The 18,188-nt window shown below is 38.8% G+C and overlaps 1 protein-coding gene across 2 annotated transcripts; it reads left to right on the top strand.

Annotated features, from left to right (window-relative positions):
- The first annotated feature begins 940 nt into the window (after positions 1 to 940).
- Positions 941 to 12,736, top strand: pitx2 (paired-like homeodomain 2). 2 transcript variants are annotated; one of them, XM_005467266.3, is made up of 4 exons: positions 941 to 1,483; positions 3,867 to 3,936; positions 8,417 to 8,616; positions 9,462 to 12,736. In XM_005467266.3, exons 2-4 carry the CDS (start codon positions 3,891 to 3,893, stop codon positions 10,017 to 10,019), a joined length of 804 nt encoding a protein of 267 aa, XP_005467323.1. In that variant the 5' UTR covers positions 941 to 1,483; positions 3,867 to 3,890; the 3' UTR covers positions 10,020 to 12,736. The 2 variants fall into 2 exon arrangements, with proteins under 2 accessions (XP_005467323.1, XP_003443491.1); XM_003443443.5 differs by lacking the exons at positions 941 to 1,483; positions 3,867 to 3,936 and adding an exon at positions 7,365 to 7,952.
- The last annotated feature ends 5,452 nt before the right edge of the window (positions 12,737 to 18,188 follow it).

Here is an 18,188-nt window from a genome sequence, read left to right as displayed (position 1 = left end):
AAGAGGGATTTCTCTTGACTAAAGCCCAGCTTAATTTGATGTCTTTACTCTTACATAAATGGACCAAATAAGCTATTAAAATTACATTATGGTGGCTCTTATTGTTTTTCCATTACATCTATCTATATATGGTATTTTTTAGAAATGTGTTTGGATCACAGAAATCAAGCCATCCTTCACTCAACAAATTTTGATCGAGGGTGGCGTGTAGATGATGCGCACTTGCTTCTGTGTCCCCATTTGCCTGGAAATTCCCATGTGGATGGGTGCATTAATTACTTGTTTAATGGGAGTATGACTAAAAATGTAAAACAAGGATTAGGCGCGGGGAATGCAGGCCTACGTCCGGTCGGCTTGCCTCACTTAAGATGCGAATGGAAAATCAGCCTGTATCTAACGAAACGGATCTATAAAGAACATTTGCATCCGAGCCAGCTGTTCACTTCATCTGCACATAAATCCGCAACACGATAGCGCTGTCTGGCCCCGAAGGAGCCTAATGCATCAATTTAAATACTTTTCAGTTCCAAATATTCAAAATATTGCGTTGTGTAAATTAGTTAAATTAGAAATCCACCGCTGTGTGCGGTGACACAGCAACCAGCTTGTGTAAAATGGACTCATTTTGCTGATTGGATTATAAAAAAAAGGGAATTTTAAAAATCACTAAATGCCTTAAAAAGCATTTATTTAAAATAAAGGCCAGCGAGCTGGTTAAATAAGGAATCTGCAGCCATGCTCGTTGTTTATTTTTGCACGTGCAGAGTTTATATAATAAGCGGTTAAGTGGCTGGTTGTAAATAGGTTGGGTTTAAGCAAATTGAACTGCTCTGTGTTTTGCATGCCTGTCGGGATGGCCTATCAGGAATCTCCGTGTTTTATTTTTTTAACACGCTCTTTTTAAAGATGACACTGAATTTTTTTGTGTGTGTGTTTGATTATTGTTGAAAGCTGAGACGCTCCGAGTTGCCCTCTGCTAGACTACACAGGCACATGAGCGTACACAAACACACCCCTTTAAAAGCGCGCGCGTAAACACACACACACACGCATACGCACACGGGGTCCCTCTCTAAGCTCAAAAGCAGGAAAAATTGCGCCACTCTTGGAGCGTCTTTCAAGGGGGAAAAAGTTGAGGAAGACAGAAGAGGACGAACCAAGAGGAGACTCGAATGAAAGCGCCTCCTTCGCAGTTTCTCCTCACTGTAAATAGATGGTTATTTATGCGCATAAATGAAACAATCCTAAAGGTAGTGTTGCGTCTCTTTTTGGATACATAGCGGGAGAGCACATGCTACGCTCTGGTTTTCCCCGGACAGAAACGTAAACTTCAGTGCTACTGGATCTTGAAGTTGCCCGGTTTTTCGCTGTAGACAGAACTACTGGTGTCTCAGTGCGTTTGGACGGTGGAATTTATCTCATCTCTGTAGAATAAAACGCCGACGGCCGGGAAAAGCAACCTCCCCACCGGTGTCTACAACTGGTAAGTACAGTAGAAGAGTGGAGACGCTTAAAAAAGTGAGATGTGAGTTAATGCGAGTGAAGGAATTTGTTCCACCTCGCGCTTTGTGCGCTCTGTGCCTTTCCGATGTAAATTTAAAAGCCATGGTTGCAATATAAAGGAGCATGAAGTGATGTGAGGGCAGGGTTTGCCTTACAGGTCAGTGGATGATAATGATGTATCGTTAGAAGTGATGGAGTGTGGGGAAATAAAAAAAGAAGAACGAGATAAATCATTGTTCAGCCGGTGAGGGTTGTAATAAAATATATCACATAAGCCATTAGAGCTGATTTCAGAATTATGCGTTTTATTGTGATTTTTTGCTTCAGACCAGAGCTGAAAATGCATTTTCTAAGATAATGGATAAACTGTGAGTAAATAAAGCTGACAAACAGTTATAAACTGAGCTTAATAAAACGGTGTGGAAACTAAGAAATAATCAAGCAGCAAATAACAATTTTAACAGAAAGTGTCCAAAAAGAGTTTAGATGTGATTCACCCTCCTCCGAGTCTGTTTTCGAAACTGGGAGAAAGAAGAAACGGGGGTAAAAGAGGCGACGTTCACGGTCTCACGCCTTTAATTAATACAGGACCATATGGTGGAGGTTAGTCGATTCATCTCCCGGTAAAGGCTGCAGTCTCATGCTCTAGCCTACTGTGTTAATTTCAGAAGTAAAGCCAGTGAGAGGCAATGCCAGCTTTCTGTCCGCACTGGGCCTGATGCCATGTGAGTCACTGATTCATATCAACTGTTGATGGTGAAAGAAGAGAGAGTCCATGAAGTGAGAATGAATGGATGAACGAGATTAATATAAGTAATCATAATACTCATACTATTTTAAAACCGCTCCTATGGGGTAGCTGCTGCAAAATCGAAATAAATATGTGTTGTCAGGTTCAATTGCCGTTAGAAATATTTTGCATTATTATTATTATTAGTAGTAGTAGTAGTAGTATTACAGTTCCCCACATATACCTTTTCAAATTTGACTTAATGAATGGGGCAATTTAAAGATCATACTAAGGTGATGTTCGTCTTAAATGGGCAACTTCCGATTTAAAAAAAATGCTTTTCCTCTCTAACTTTAAAGGAAAAGGCACCCTTTGAAATTTGAAGCGCCCTGCACAAAAGAGAGACAACAAAAGAAAAAATTGCTCAAGTAGTTCATTCAACGCTGAAATTGTAGTTAAATTTTCACACAATAAAACAAAATTAATAACAATAAATTAAAAAAATGTGTGTAACTTCAGAGACTGTGGAGCAGCACGACAGACTGAAATATTGGACGAACCTCTCATTAAATTTCACTGATTAGATAACACCGAGCCGCATGCAATAACCTTACACCTTACAGCGTGACCCCCACTATTTCATTTTGCAGCGGGGATATAGAGGAGGGATGCGAAGAACGGTTGTGCAGGTACACAGCATGTAAAACTTAACCTCCAATATCTGCATCTTTTGAATTAAAGGGTGAAAAGAAGAGAGAGAAAAAAACTCGCAGATGATGTAGAGCAGGTGAAGAGAAGAACTGAGGAAAATGGTTAACAGCATGACTGGATGCAAATTTCCCCCGACTTGAATTATCATAAGCAAACATTGTGAGCCTGGACTAATAAAATCCCATCTGTGTAACTTCATATCGAGGTAGTATGAGGGCTGCGATAATGAATTTTGTAATATCCCACCGACAGACATCTCAATCAGACTCTAATCCCATGATTTTACTACGGAATCACTCCACTCCCAACTGCACCAGGCAGCACCAAAACACAGAATCCGGCTCGTGCAAAACACATGAAGGGTTTTCCACACCGTGCAAAAATAAGAAAAAACATAACGTAAAATCACGGCGAGTTTTGAACTGTAATTTATCTGAATTAAGTGAAAAGAGACCTTCAAAACGAAGAGATTATTCACTTGATTATTGTGATTTACTCCGTGTTTCGTGCACACCGGAAGTTAAATTCAAATTTCTTTCAAAAATGACACATTCAAACTAAAAAAATAAAATAATAAAGTTAAAAAAAAAAAAAATCAAGATCCACATTTTGCAATAGTGTCATCATTATGCACCACCGCTGAAATCCCACCATGCTCTTATATATTTTTGCCTTTATGTTTGTCCCATTATCATCATTTGCCATTCACTCAAAAATACCAGTTTTCAAATGGATTTTTTTTCTTTTTTCTTTTTCTTTCTTCTTACAATCAAAGGATTGTCCCTTGAACACACAATAGTTCTCACGTAGGCTCCCGAATTATTGACTGCACAGTTAGAGTTTGATGATAATAAACCTTTCAGATGACTTTTTCGCAGTCTCAAATTGTGGCCAATTGTGGCTGTTTTGTTTCTTTTTACAGAAGCTGTTTCTTTGAATTATCAGAATGGACTCCCACTGCCGTAAACTGGTCACCACCTGCGCACAAATAGGTGAGTAACAATTTCAAATTTTCTCATTCTAATAAAAACATAAAGCTTTTGCAAAAATGTATATTAGTTTACACAGGTTGATACAATTTTTCACTTCACCTAAATTTAAAAAAAATCGTTTAGTAACATAATGAAAAAGAGTGTGTTACTTTCCAAATCTTAAGAAAATGCTTTACAAACCTGGTAACATGAAAAACGTGTATATTTTTATATTTGTCAACGTTTAGATGTCTTAAATGTCCCCAAAATCTCAAAACGTGAAATAAAATAATATGCAATTATTAATGCACTGTTTTCGGAAGAACCTTACTTACATGTCAATATTAACAAATAGATATTTACATGTTAGGCAACAGGTTTACCAGCGAGCCCAACGTCTTCGTTTGTGCCGTTTCTGATCAGAAGACCAGATTAATTTTTCAGAGAAATATCATTAATTTCCTACATTTTATCTTCACGGCTTCGCTCACATCTGTTTATTCGTGTTTTAAAAGTTACTTTGTGCGCATATGTGGTATTTTGATGTTTTATTTTACTTCATTATATTGATGTAGCCTTTTTTTATATGCCTGTATTTCGGCCCTTTTACTCCTCAATATGGAGAAGTTGTGAGAGAGCCGAGTTGGTTCGCTATCTTAGAGGGACACCTGGTGGTCTAATGCGGATCGGCACGGCACCAGAGTAGAAAAAGGAGAGGACAGACAACTCTGATCATCCAGGATTTGATAAGGATGGCCGCTTCGCATAGCAAAGTTAATTAGTTAATTAAAAAAAATATGCTCATGTATGACAAATTACACTGTATTGTTAATTTTACTTGACATGACATTTAACACAGGAAGGCAGTTTTCGCAGATATTTTTAATCGTCAATTCTCCTGCAATATGCTGAGATCCTTTCATATAAATGGTAGTCTCCAAAATCCCTTAAAACCGATATCAGACTAAATTAAAGCTGCAATTCTGAACGACAAAAGGATGGGATTATTAATTTTTCTCTCATGTGACGCGGAAATTACATCAGGTCTTGTTAGTGTCTTTGACGAATAACCAGTAAGTCTTATTGTGTTTCATTTAGTCGACGTTGCTGGGTATGTGTGAGGGTCGTGTATTGTAGCTTCTTAGCTGCTAGTCGTGAACCACCACTGATTAAGAATAATAAGATAAGTAAAATCCAAATGGGCGATCGAGAGAGATGCCGGCAAATATAGACACACCAGCGTCAACTGTTTTGCTCTAATATATGCAGTGCTTGTTGGATTGACTCCGGGGAAAACTAAATGTATAATGAAAGCCAATTCGTGAGGAGGAATATCCTAATGGAGGAATCTGATGTCTGCTTAATCCTATGTAAAAAGCCTTGTCGTCTCCCCTTATATTGACTGAATTGCTAATTAATGGCCCTCTATGGTGGAGGCCTATTGCACGCAGTAATCCGCAGAAGAGAGATAAAGCATTCAGAAGGTAGAAATGAAGAGGAAACCGATAATCCACTTCAAGTTTAGTATTACAATGCGCCTGGAAGAAAAAAGGAGCAACAGACCGTCCGTTATTTAACGGAAAATAAGACACTAAATAATATTTTATTCGCTTTTTTTTTTTTTTTTACAATAAAGATATCATCATTATAAAGGTAATACCTATTATCATTATTATTATTATTATTATGATGATGATGATTATTATTATTATTATTATTATCGTTGTTGTTGTTGTTGTCTACATGAAAACTGGCTTACTGGTTTTTACCCTTTATATATAATTATAAAGTTTTATTATTGCAATTATAAATAAAACCATCATTACAATTTAATGTTAATAAAGCCACTCCTGGTGGATTGTAATTGAATTATGATCAAGTTTTATTGCTCTACATTAGAGGCTGTTCGTGTGAATGTGTGTCTGAGTGTATGCGAGTGTGTTTTGCATGCAGTCTACGGTCTGCTGGTATTTATATATGAGGGGCTTTCACGGGATTAGCCCAATAACTTCTTAACAGCGCCAAGTCCAAATGTGCTGGCTGAATGGGCTTTAGTCTGGCCACGTGGAGGGTGGAAGTGTGATTTTGATGATGATGATGATGATCGTGATGATGATTATGATGAAATGTGACTAGAGTGTCTCTATATTTAGATGTATGTTTTCACTTGCACTCCTGATCGCACTAACTGGCGCGGATGTTGCCCGTCTCTTTATGGTCGCTCCATCACTTCAGCCACCTGTTTGTTACTCAGCTGACGTTTCTCCACCCGCCTATGAAAATCAAAGTCGCATTTGTTTGATTAGACATGTTTGCTTTGCCTTAATGCGGCACAATCTTTTAGGAATTAGATCCTTTAAATAAAAAAAAAAATGTCTCGCATATCAGCTCAAACTCTTTAAAAGTGCTCCATTAGAAATAATTAGTCAAATTAAGAGTCTTATTAGATTTTCAGCCAAAAAAGAACACTTCAGGGGGGGGTTCGCTGACAACGGCTATGGAGTCCAAACACAAAGTGAGGAGAGATCCAGTTAAGCACCCAGATAAAGTAATCTGTCGTCAACAAACTGAGACTGCGTGGTATAAAGCTCCAGTCAGTTGATTTAATGAATATGTGAACCTCAACTCTGGGAAGGTCAAGAGAGTCGCCTCATTTGAAAACTAGTATGACTGAAAATGCTTTTTCAGGATGGATGTGGGATGGATACGGGGATTCAGGGAATAGCAAACCAGTTAAAGTCAGCTTGGTCACGTTTTTGGACCGTGATGTAAATGCACAATAAAACTGGAGGCGCAAAATGCATAAATTCAGTCTGTTGCCGGTTACCTTTATGTAATTTGAGCCCTAGCACTGAGTTAAAGCATGCTACTTAAAATGAAGTATTTCCGTGTCCATATGAAAGCACAATGTGCACATGTGCTCTTTTTTAAGGTAATGCGCGCGCGCCTGGCAATTAGCATCAGTTGACAAGTGCGCACAGACAATTTGGGGTCAAGCTGGCAAAGTCCTTAGTTACATTTGTTGTTTGTTCTTTCACGGGTTCTTTGTGGTCCAGGAGGTGCTTGTGTTTGATATTTACTGCGCTTTTTTTTTCTTTTTTCTTTTTGTGGTTTCAAAACAATCCGCGCAGTGGCTGGCTTTATTCACACGGAGTCCCAGAGTAAACTGCACTGACAGAGCCTACGAGCCTGAAGCTCAACTTGGGTATCAATAGAACTACATCGTTTTACTGGGCCACTGGACCCATCTCATAAAATGAGACCAAACTGTGTTATTTTCATTTTTATTTGGTCTCGGGCTGCTGCGCAACGGCGCTTTGGAGCGCCGCGGGTACACCGTGCGTCCCATCTCTCTTTACATGCTTTTATTTGGAAGAGAGAAATAAGCGCCAGCGCCGGCATAAACACACTGGCAGACATATCTTGTTTCTGCGAGCTCCGGTTGGTTGGGCACGCCGTCATATTCACATGGATGTGCCTGTCAGAGAAAATATGGGCGGGCGCAACATGGTGACGTGGAGGTCTGGAGAGAGGCGCAGTTGGATAGGCAGTGCTCAGGCAACAGCTGAAATGAACAGTGAGTGGTGTAGTGTGTGTATGCCTCTGGATCTAATATCACCTACCTGTCCTTGTCACTCTGATAGTCAGGCGAGGTAGCCGCTGTTTTTCACCGATGCTATGGCAAAACTCAATGGCCTATTTTAAAGCGTTTTCCAATTTAAACACAAAGAAGGCTTTATCTCAACCGCAAGAGGAACCGCGAGGTTGTGCGTTTTTTGGAGAGCTGAGCACATTCCGCAGTCGGACTTTCCGCCTACCCTTCCTGTACTAAAGGTTGTGCGATCTTTTACCGATGAACTCTATGAGGGATCCATTAAACATAGACCATCATCACCTAACAGGGAATAAACTTGCCTCCACACACCACACGGCTCTGGCGATGGCCTCTAGTTTGCAGCCACTGCAGCGGTCTGTGGACTCTAAACACCGGTTAGAAGTGCACACTGTGTCGGACACATCAAGTCCCGAGTCTGTCGGTAAGAACCGCCCGGAGTGCAGATGTTCTCTGCAAGACGCCGCAGATGTCATCTTGATTTCAAACAATAGATGGCTCTCATCAGTCAAAGTAAAGGAAGCTTTACATGCATGCAAATAGGCGATTACAGCTGTCATTTTACTAACAGATCATCTGTCTGTGTGTGGCGCTGAGTGAAAAAGTTTCTGTTATGTAAATGAAAACAGCTTGTGTTGTCAATTAAAATTAGCCAGACTTTTTCTGATATTCTCAGTAATTGCGTTAAATAAAAAGGTTAACCAAAACCCTAGAAGTCAACGGAAATTCAGAACCCAAAACACGAAGTATATAAAAGATTTATTTTTATAAATCCTTGAAGTGATACTTTTCCCACGAGAGCCTCGGATCGTTTTTTTTTTCTCCTCACATTGTGCAGGCCATAATTTGGGTGATGACTTAAGTAGCTACTTCATTCCCTCTTCACAGAAAAGGAGAAGATACAAAATAAAAATGAAGACTCCTCAGATGACCCTTCCAAAAAGAAGCGACAGCGGCGGCAGAGGACTCACTTCACCAGCCAGCAGCTGCAGGAACTGGAGGCCACTTTCCAGCGGAATCGCTATCCGGACATGAGCACAAGGGAGGAGATAGCCGTGTGGACCAACCTTACAGAGGCCCGAGTCAGGGTGAGTATTCCCTTGGGTGTAAACAAAAGCAACTAGTGTGTATAAATTCGACTAATTTGCGCCAATTTTCCGGTTGTCCCATAAATATCTGATACTTTAACATAATTACGCACGCACTGAAAATTTTACGCACGATTGGAATTTGATTTAAATAATGTACAACATAATTTTTAAATGAAAAACAAATAACCGGAGTCTTGTTTAAATATACTTCTGGTGAAAACTCAATTTAATTAGAGAGTTAGGCTATATGTTTATATTAAGCTAAATGGAATTTGAACCCCTTGTACACAATGAAAAAATAATCAGTTTTAGCACAAGTCACAGTTCTCGGCATATTTTAATCTGGTGCATAATTTTATTTAAAAGAGCCAAAAAATGACTCATCCCCGTTTCCAAATGAAGTGTAATTAAACACTTACAATGTTGTTAGCAGTTGAGGGGCTCGACATTAGTCGGTGACAGATACCAGTCGTGTTCTGCTGTTCGTGTGAAAGAGGTGCAAAGCTTGTATTTTGCGATTGTCGCCCTGTGCTTGTGTGATTAAGGTCAGCGTGTTTATGGAAGCATGCAGAGGAATACACATCCTCTGCGCATTAAGATAATGCAGAGAGACCGCAGTGTGTATTCTGCTCAGATAAACACGGAGTTTTTACAGTTTTAATGAAGTGTTAAAACAGTAGGAGACGGGAGTCATTTTATTTGAACAATCACAAATTAAATTAATTATATTAACTTGTAAAGCTCACATATTATCAAGGAGCCATATAAATATATCATACTGATAACGATACTGTTGCCTAACAATACACTATGTCTAAACCTCTGCATTTCATTTGCTGTAGGTGTGGTTCAAGAATCGGCGAGCCAAGTGGAGGAAGCGGGAAAGAAACCAGCAAGCAGAGCTTTGCAAAAACGGCTTCGGCCCGCAGTTCAATGGACTCATGCAGCCCTACGATGACATGTACCCTAGCTACACATACAACAACTGGGCTGCCAAGGGCCTCACATCTGCCTCTTTATCCACAAAAAGCTTCCCCTTCTTCAACTCCATGAATGTCAACCCCTTATCCTCGCAAACCATGTTCTCACCGCCCAACTCCATATCCTCTATGACTTCCAGCATGGTGCCATCGGCGGTCACCGGCGTACCGGGCTCCAGTCTCAACAGCCTCAATAACTTGAATAACCTCAGTAACCCGTCTCTCAATTCGGGGGTGCCCACGCCGGCGTGTCCCTACGCCCCTCCGACCCCTCCTTATGTGTACAGGGACACTTGTAACTCCAGCCTGGCCAGCCTGAGACTGAAAGCCAAGCAGCACTCGAGTTTTGGATACGCCAGTGTGCAGAATCCGGCCACTAATCTGAGTGCTTGCCAATATGCCGTGGACAGGCCAGTCTAATACCTACCTGCACTGCAAAAAATAATCATCTTAGCAAGATATAAGAGGCTAGTAGGGACACTTAAAGTTACATTTTTCTCTAAAGACAGTGGGCATCTCTGGTGGTGCGATTGTTTTAGACTTTTGTTGCGTGTTTCAAGATTTTGTTTTTTAATTTTTTGGCGATTTTTGCCAGTTGGAATGTTATTTGCAGTATTCCGACCCTTTTCCTTAATACACTGCCACTTGCTCCGGTAAAAATCTAAAATCTAATAGGAAACATGTGGGATTATCCCATCGCATCACATTCATTTTCTTTCTTTTGAAGGGGCAGATGTGATTTGAGGGTGATTACAATCCCAGATAGCTTGCTATGGTGGTCATTTTTTGCAGTGTGTGGGTAATCACAAACAGCCGGCCACAGGAACAAGAGACTACTACAAGTACTTTTTCATTTTTCAAAAAGGGCACTAGAAGACTGAACCACTGAAACAAGCTCAACTACAGGTCGGAGTCAAACTGAAATGGGACTTCTTAGGTTTGTTCCCCTTTTGATGAGTTCAGGCCTGCTTCACACTGCGCCTCAGCGGAAAAGAAAAAAGAAATAAACGGAGAAAAAAAGAAAAGAAAAAAAAAGGCCTGTTTTATTTTTCATAACTCCTCATAAGGGTTTTCTGGTGGATTTTTGGACGGTACCTGTTGACTGAAAAGGTTGTATATATATTTGAATTATCATCTCCTGTTTGTCGAGGCGAATGCGCTATAACCCCACGTCCTCTCCAGGTTCAATTTATCAACGCATGTGGAAAAAAATCTCTAAAAAGGAATCATGTTTTGCTTGCAAACAAAAGGGAATGTACATACTAAAACGCACCAGTTGTGTGTTTCTAACATATTATAAATTTATTATTAATGTCTGTGTGAATATCGATTTAGAATAGCAATTCTGGATTTAAAAAAAAAAAAAAAAGTTCAAATCAAAAATGTTCCTGCGACAAAATTATTTGGTTTTTTGCTCTGTGTATACTATTTGGTACGGAACTATGTTTTTTTTTCCAACATTCAAAAAACTATTGTGTTTTATTTAATGGAAGTAAATATATTGTTCAAAAACATCATGCTGGGGGACTTTTATTGAATCTTTGTGCTAGTAGTCTGATAGTGGAGTGTAAAGCAATGACAGTCTGTCTATAGCCTTTCGATTATGTGAGGTACTTGTGCGGCTAATCTATAGAGGAAAACAATGGGCCGCTCCAATACACATAACTCCGAGATGCTCCGTCAGATTAACTGCTGAATACATGTCTGCCTGCCCAGCCAAGAGCTTCGGCTGGTCACTGGTGCTTGAAATAACACGGGAATCCACAAAAAGGCATTGGACCACACAACAATGACAACAGTCCATTAGAGGTTGTTTTTTGCTCCCCGTGTTTGATCTCAGAAGAAACGGTAGTTCTCTGAAGTGGCTTATTAGAAAACGTGAAGTACAGCCCGTGATCTGATTCACATCATTCTTTAATATGGATTTTACGAGATATGTTTGAATTTATCACCGAGTCATTTATCAATCAGCAATGTTTTAACAAAATCGTGTTTAGAGTTACATATTCTAAATCCAGCCTTACTCCTTTTTTTCTGCGCCCATAACTAATCCTTTCTAATTGTGCATCCCACCTGATTTATACGTGTATATATTTGCCTTTCTAGTATTTGCTTTTGTAACATTGCGCTTTTTTGAGGTATGCTTTTCGTTGTGCAAACGCGACGAAGCAAAACAAACCGTGATTCGCAAGCTTAAGCAAACAAGAGCACACAGAGATACAGAGGTATGTGGGCCGGTGCTGCCTGGAGGAGGCGGGGGATGTGTGCAACTTCATGGCTGCAGCCAGAGCGGAGACAACGGGGAGGAAACACCGCGACACTTACCCACACAACAAGCCAAATAAATAATCCGAGCCCGGGCAGCCTGTATTTGTTCCTAGTGTCGCCCATAAAAGTTGATAGCCGTATTTAAAAAATCATTATATAAATGGGCCGATATGACACTGCTTCACAATAACATTCAAGAGTGGGTTAAAAGAACAAAAGACATGTAGACGAAAAAGCCGATAAAGAAATTAATGTCAAGTTGGATGATGACTCAAGTCATCTTTTATGAGAGGGTGTTAACTATTATGAGAAAAAATAAATCACGGTCCAAATTTGGGGGTTTTTTTGCAAAAGCGCCAAATAACAAACACGAGATAAGTGTTCTTCTATTTTTACATTTTGAGTTGAAGTGGCCGTCCAGCGGCTTGAACTCCACACCCTCCGCAATTAAATTTTCCTCTCAAAAGCTGCAAGTGTCACCTTTTGATGGAGTTGGTAACGCGGAGCAATAATCAGCTGACAGGGGATAAGCCTAGGCGAATACACAAGTCTGCAGCCTCAATACACATCCACACAATCAACATGTGAACAGAGGGTGACCTGAAGAGAAGAGGCTTGAGTGGGAAATTGTTCATTTGGCTGACACGGCGCTCAGGAGTGCTTCCCTCTTCTCTTCTGTGAGCCTCTGCAAGGTAAGAGCTTATTAAAGTTTAATGAATGCAACATATGTGACTTTAAGCTGCTGCGTCTGCGCTTTTTCTGACGTGTTATTTTATACATTTTCTGCAAAATTACATCTAAAAAAAGCCTTTTGTTTGCATCGTGACTGAATCTGCTCATATTTAAGTGAAATAAAAATTGTAAATTCAGGGAGTGCCGCATCATTTATGCATCAAAATAAGGCTATGTGAAGCGGAAAACAATGTTCTGGACATAACGACGCTTAAGGAGACAAAGGAAACACAGAAACATACATATATGACCTTTATTAACGTGTAGTTCATATTTCATCTAGTAAGTAATTCCTTTTCTCTGTAAAAAAAAAATAAATAAATAAAAAATAAATAAATAGCAAGTTCTTGCTTCTCTTGCCTCGTTTTTAGGACTCCTAAAACACAGCGGTACATCTTGATGCGAGATTTGTTCCGCCATCTGATTAAAAAAAAAAATCCAACGTGATGAGACACTGCTCGTCGACTGCTTTCACCTCCTCTCCACTGGGAATTCAAATAAAAAGCGAAGAAGTGCAAATATCCAAACATGTATCGTTACACCGCCAATCTAAATAATTAACAGGCTCTCAATATTCATGCAGCGACGGGTTTGCAGGAGACATGACACGGTTTGGTAACAGCCTAATGCTGCATGCTATGTCGAAACGTGCAGTATGTTTTCTAATTACACTCTAACGAGGCTTGTTTTTCAACTTTTGTAATATTTTTGGAACTACGGGGCGTTTGTGGCATATTCTTTCAACTGAAAATATGTCTGGATGAATGTTCCTATCAAGACACTAATGCCTGCTATTTGCAGTGAAAAAAATCTGATTACCCATCCATTATTTTCTAATGTATATAATTATTAAAACGGAGCATTTAGCTCGTTTTGCTCTCCTTGCCAATAAATCTTTTTTTTTTAGTTGCACATTTTAATATATGTTGAGATGTAGCAGGAAATATATCAGATGTGGGATATGGGTTAAGATAAACATATAAAATGTTGACCAATATTTCATTTTTAGGTTTGAAGTTATGCAAGACAGCCAAAGTAAATGGTTTAAATGGAGAGCGATATTCTTGTTGCTAAAGCCAAATTTGTCCATAAGTTAGGTAGTACAGAAAGAGTTTTCCTCAGGGAGAAAACTGGCCTTTCCTAATCTGCACATGTTCATGTCTCAGAAAAAAAATGCAAAATTACACACGCACACCTTTTTTTGTATCCATGCATAGATTCAAACTTGTGTTCACACGTGCACATGTAATGCTGCTGCAACACATCGATATATACAAAAGTCGTTATGTATTCTTCTGGAGCAGGAGGCTACAAGAAAACTGCTCCAGAAGACTTGTAGCATAAAGGCCACACAGATAATAGATGGTGCCAACACACAACTAGCTTCAGCACTTTGCAGGAGAGAGGGGCTGCTGTGTATCTGGGGGGAGGAGGGTTTTGGCTCTCGACCAATGATGGCCAAGCGGCTTCAGCTAAAGGTCACATGGAGTGACCTCACACATTCTCACCCTCACCTAAGGCTTGAGAAGAAGTTCCCCATAACAAGATGCATTGCTGCTCAGCTCAACTGCAAAACAAAAAACAAAAAACCTCATGACAACTTCAAATATATCAAACTGAGTTGTGGTTTTTTTGTTTGTTTGGGTTTTTTTTTTTTTAGCAAGCTTATCCAAAATCAATTGTAGATTTTTGCTTTACATTCAATGCAACATCCATGCTTGTTTACATATTGCAAAAGAAAAAAAAATACATACATGCTGCCAAAGGCTTTATGTAGTGGATATATTTTATAGGTGCACACAGAGCTGAATACTCAGAGCGTAATCTGCATGTCTGTTTGGAATATATAAGCATCTTCTGTGTGAATCTACACGTATGTGTACGAGTGCGTAGATAAGTTGTGCATCAGCCTCTCACGGTGGGAGCTTGGTGCAGTTTGAGGGCAGGCGGCTGGCCAGAGCGTGTGAAAGCAGATAACCAGGGCAAATTTCATGACGCACACACTTCCTGCTCTCTGAAGTTCTGTTAAAGAAGGATGAAAACAAAACACACATCTGAGATGTTTTCTCTCCAAATCAATTTCTACACATTAAACATGCTGGAAAAAGATCAGCAGCAACGGCTCTCATAAAACTCGAAGTAGTGAAGGAAAATGTGATCCTTCATGAGAGACTTGTGAATTTATCTGACAGAGTGAGTGCCCAATTTTGGTTTTAAAAAATCTTTAAGAATGAAGACATGGGTAGTTTGTCTGCAGGTTTTATCATATGAAGAGCTGAGTTTTATGAATAATGTGAAAGTCAGACGAGCGACTGGCAGGAGTATCTGAAACTTTTAACTTTTTATCCATTTAGTAATGTTGCTTCTGGAGCTCTGTGATGTGTTTGTGCATGTCCGCAGCAGACAAAAAGCATGCCCGCTTAAACGCTTCTCCATACAAATGTAATCGTATTAAGGTTAACTACAGATACACTGTGAAGCTGCATGAAACACCACCAGGGCCGTAAATACTGGGCTCATGAAATACTTCTAGAATTATATTATATTATTTGCAAAATTCTCCTTTTCAATAAAAATAATAATAATGACAATAGAGAAACATCTATTAGATGTGAGAGAAAAAGAGACTAATTTATAAATACACGACCTCCAGGCACACCAGCTACCTGAAGTCTTCCTCATGCCTTTTCATGTTAACCTGACAAGTCTAAAGCTGCTAACATTTTAGCCCGATCTGAAGCGTCATGTTCAGACACCTTCAGTTTACACAGTCTGCCCCAGATGGCATATCTCAGCACTGTTTTCTTTAGGCCTGTCATCTACTGTAACGTCTTAATTGACGTTTACCTCAGTTTGCTGCTGTCAGCCACCCAGAGTCTCTGTCTGAAGAACAACCTGGCAGAACAGTTTCCCAGGCTCCAACTTCAGATAGAAAATTACACCTGAGAACATTTGTTTGTTTTAGTCTTTCTTTCATTTTGTACAGTACAATCCTCACATGCAGCGTGACTTAAGAAATAGTGTGGAAATTGTGAGGAGAGGTTTTCACTCTTATTCTCTTATCCAGTACTTTATGTTTTATGTCCCAAATTTTTAGTGTATAGAAAACAAAAGATTGGTTAATAACAGTTCATTCTGATATCCAAATGCGTCTGATGAAAAGTTTTCCGCATGCCACATCAAATGCATGCATAAAGACTCTGTGGTGGAAAAATCCCAACCACTCCACCTGGGTAAGATTAAACATTCCAGTTAGGACATAAAGAACAATATACAGAATTATATGAAAATTTATATGCACAACAATATGAGAGAGCGCTGGTGGAAATAAAAGCCAGAATTCCTGCAGTTTTAATGTCACACTCCGCGGGCTGATTTGACTTTCCAGCTGTACAAACATGGCATCTTTGGGCATAAAATGCACAATATTATTGAGAGACTCACTCAGGGAGATGCTTTATATCATCTTTTATTCATCTAATGCCTTGTTAAGTCCAAAGCTGGTGGTTAGCGTGTTTCCTAAATAAAACCTCTGGGCTTTCATATGGTGCTGTTTGGAAGAATAAGGAAGAAATATGGATACCCACATGACATCAATTAACTATTGTGAGCTCCTTCTCTTAACGTAAATACAAAAATAAAAAAATATTCACCCTTTAAAAGGTATGTTTCAATGCTTTTCATAAATACCTGCTTGAGTGATGATGTTTAACCAAAGATTAATTTTTAGAAAAATGTTAAACATTTACGCCGTGATACTGTGGATAACTTTCTGCCACAGCCGTAGCTCGGTCTTATATGCATTTACCTGATGATCATTTTAACCCACAGCACTTTCTTCAGCTATGAGACTTTTGTTTGTTACTATGAATAAACAAATTGAAGAAAACCAAGCACACCTAAAGATTTTGTGTTTTAAAAGGAATAAACTTTATAAATTCAGATTCAGATTTATTTTCCATAATAATAACCAAATTGACATCTTAACTATAACCATTCCATCCCATTTTTACACCTGTTATTTGGAGCTTGCTTTCTTTTAAACAAACTGAAACATCAGAAGCAATAATTAAACTACAAATTTAGCTTCTTTTTTTCTTTTTGGGCAACCAAATATTTATGACTTCTATCATCCTTCTGCTTTGTTGCATGCTTGAGACACAATTACTAATAACTACAAACTTTTAGCCAAACAATAAGAAAGACGATAACATCGCACATTTGAGCTTTAACTCTAGAAACTTTCATTACAGTGACTCATGCATTACTTCTCTTTGAAAGCAGTGTAAATCTTCTGTATTCTTACACTTGGTGGGGTTTTCACTGCACACAATCAGCACTGAGAGTGTGATACAATATATCAACATTCATGTTTCCAGGGTGATGGCTTTAGTAGTGAGCTGTCTTTACAGGGTTGCATGTAAGGACAAAATCTTAACCACACCCACAGACAAATAAATGACCAAATTTGTTTTCATCACCCAGAAACAGTCAATTAATAACTTTTATTAATTGTGTTTTTCACTGCCCAGATAAATATGATTTTCTCCACTCCTTCCAGCACCTGTTGCTGTGTGTTACCGTCGTACACCAGGCCATCCCTCATAATGGCGAGCACATCAACTGCGAAACATGAAGCTCACTCACACATGCAAGTCTCTGTAAGTCTCTGTAGTGTTGGCTGTGTAAAATGTTTACTCCTTGTAAAAACATTTATTTGGCTTCCTCTTTTATTAAAACCAGATGTTTCAAGCTCCAATTTTCCCTGGTGTGAACATGCTTTTTTCAATATATATTTATGTCTGGCATTGATTTTTCCCATCTCTACACAGCAGTGGTCAACAGTCCAGCATATGCAGGTTTCTAAATGCAATAACTTTGCGGAAAGATGTAAATCATAAAAAACAGAAATATTTTTAAGATAATAACAGAAATGTTGATTGATTTCTTGATTTTTCTATGTGATACTGCTGATTTTTTGTTTTCATTACACATTTAGGATGCATCTTTTATTTTGTGTTTTGTTTCTGTTTATTGTTTTATTGCAATATTTATGTAGTGTGTCATTTTTAAAGATTTTTAATATAGCGTAGAAATAGAGTAAACATTACTTTGATATATATATTATAAATGTTAATCAATATTATTGTGTATATCAGGAACGACATTTTATTTTTAAACTAATATTCTACAAGAAATAACTCAAGTTAAAGGGACAGTTCACCCTGTTTCTCCTCTGTCTTGTCGTTCAGTGCACAGAGATTGTTTTGGTTATGAGTTGTCCAGTTCTGGAGATACCAGCTGTACAGATGTTTCTCTTCTCCCAAGTGTAATGGTACTAGATATCGCTCACCTTTGGTGGCTAAAGGACCATAATAAATACATTTGAAAAGAAGCCATTTGTCTTTCCATAAACTTTTCATGACCCATTTACTTTTTTTTAACAAAAGTCCTTCCTGGAAATGTCACAGCAATGACAATGATATCAGTCAAAATAATAATTGTAAGTTAGTGAGCAGTGAATGGACAGATTCAGTCTAGCTGTTTGTTGTCTTTATATACTACTTTTAGCTAAATTTCCATTTCACA

The sequence above is a fragment of the Oreochromis niloticus genome, linkage group LG2, assembly GCF_001858045.2.
Source record: "Oreochromis niloticus isolate F11D_XX linkage group LG2, O_niloticus_UMD_NMBU, whole genome shotgun sequence".
NCBI classification, from domain to species: Eukaryota; Metazoa; Chordata; class Actinopteri; order Cichliformes; family Cichlidae; genus Oreochromis; species Oreochromis niloticus.
Note: the sequence above shows the minus strand (reverse complement) of the source record. Positions and strands in the feature narration are given on the sequence as shown.

Excerpts from the sequence above, each read along its gene's own strand:
- pitx2 (XM_003443443.5), top strand. The coding sequence starts at position 7,769 with ATGAACTCTATGAGGGATCCATTAAACATAGACCATCATCACCTAACA. Across the intron at positions 7,953-8,416 it reads ATCAAGTCCCGAGTCTGTCG|AAAAGGAGAAGATACAAAAT; the intron begins GTAAGAACCGCC and ends CCCTCTTCACAG. Across the intron at positions 8,617-9,461 it reads TTACAGAGGCCCGAGTCAGG|GTGTGGTTCAAGAATCGGCG; the intron begins GTGAGTATTCCC and ends CATTTGCTGTAG.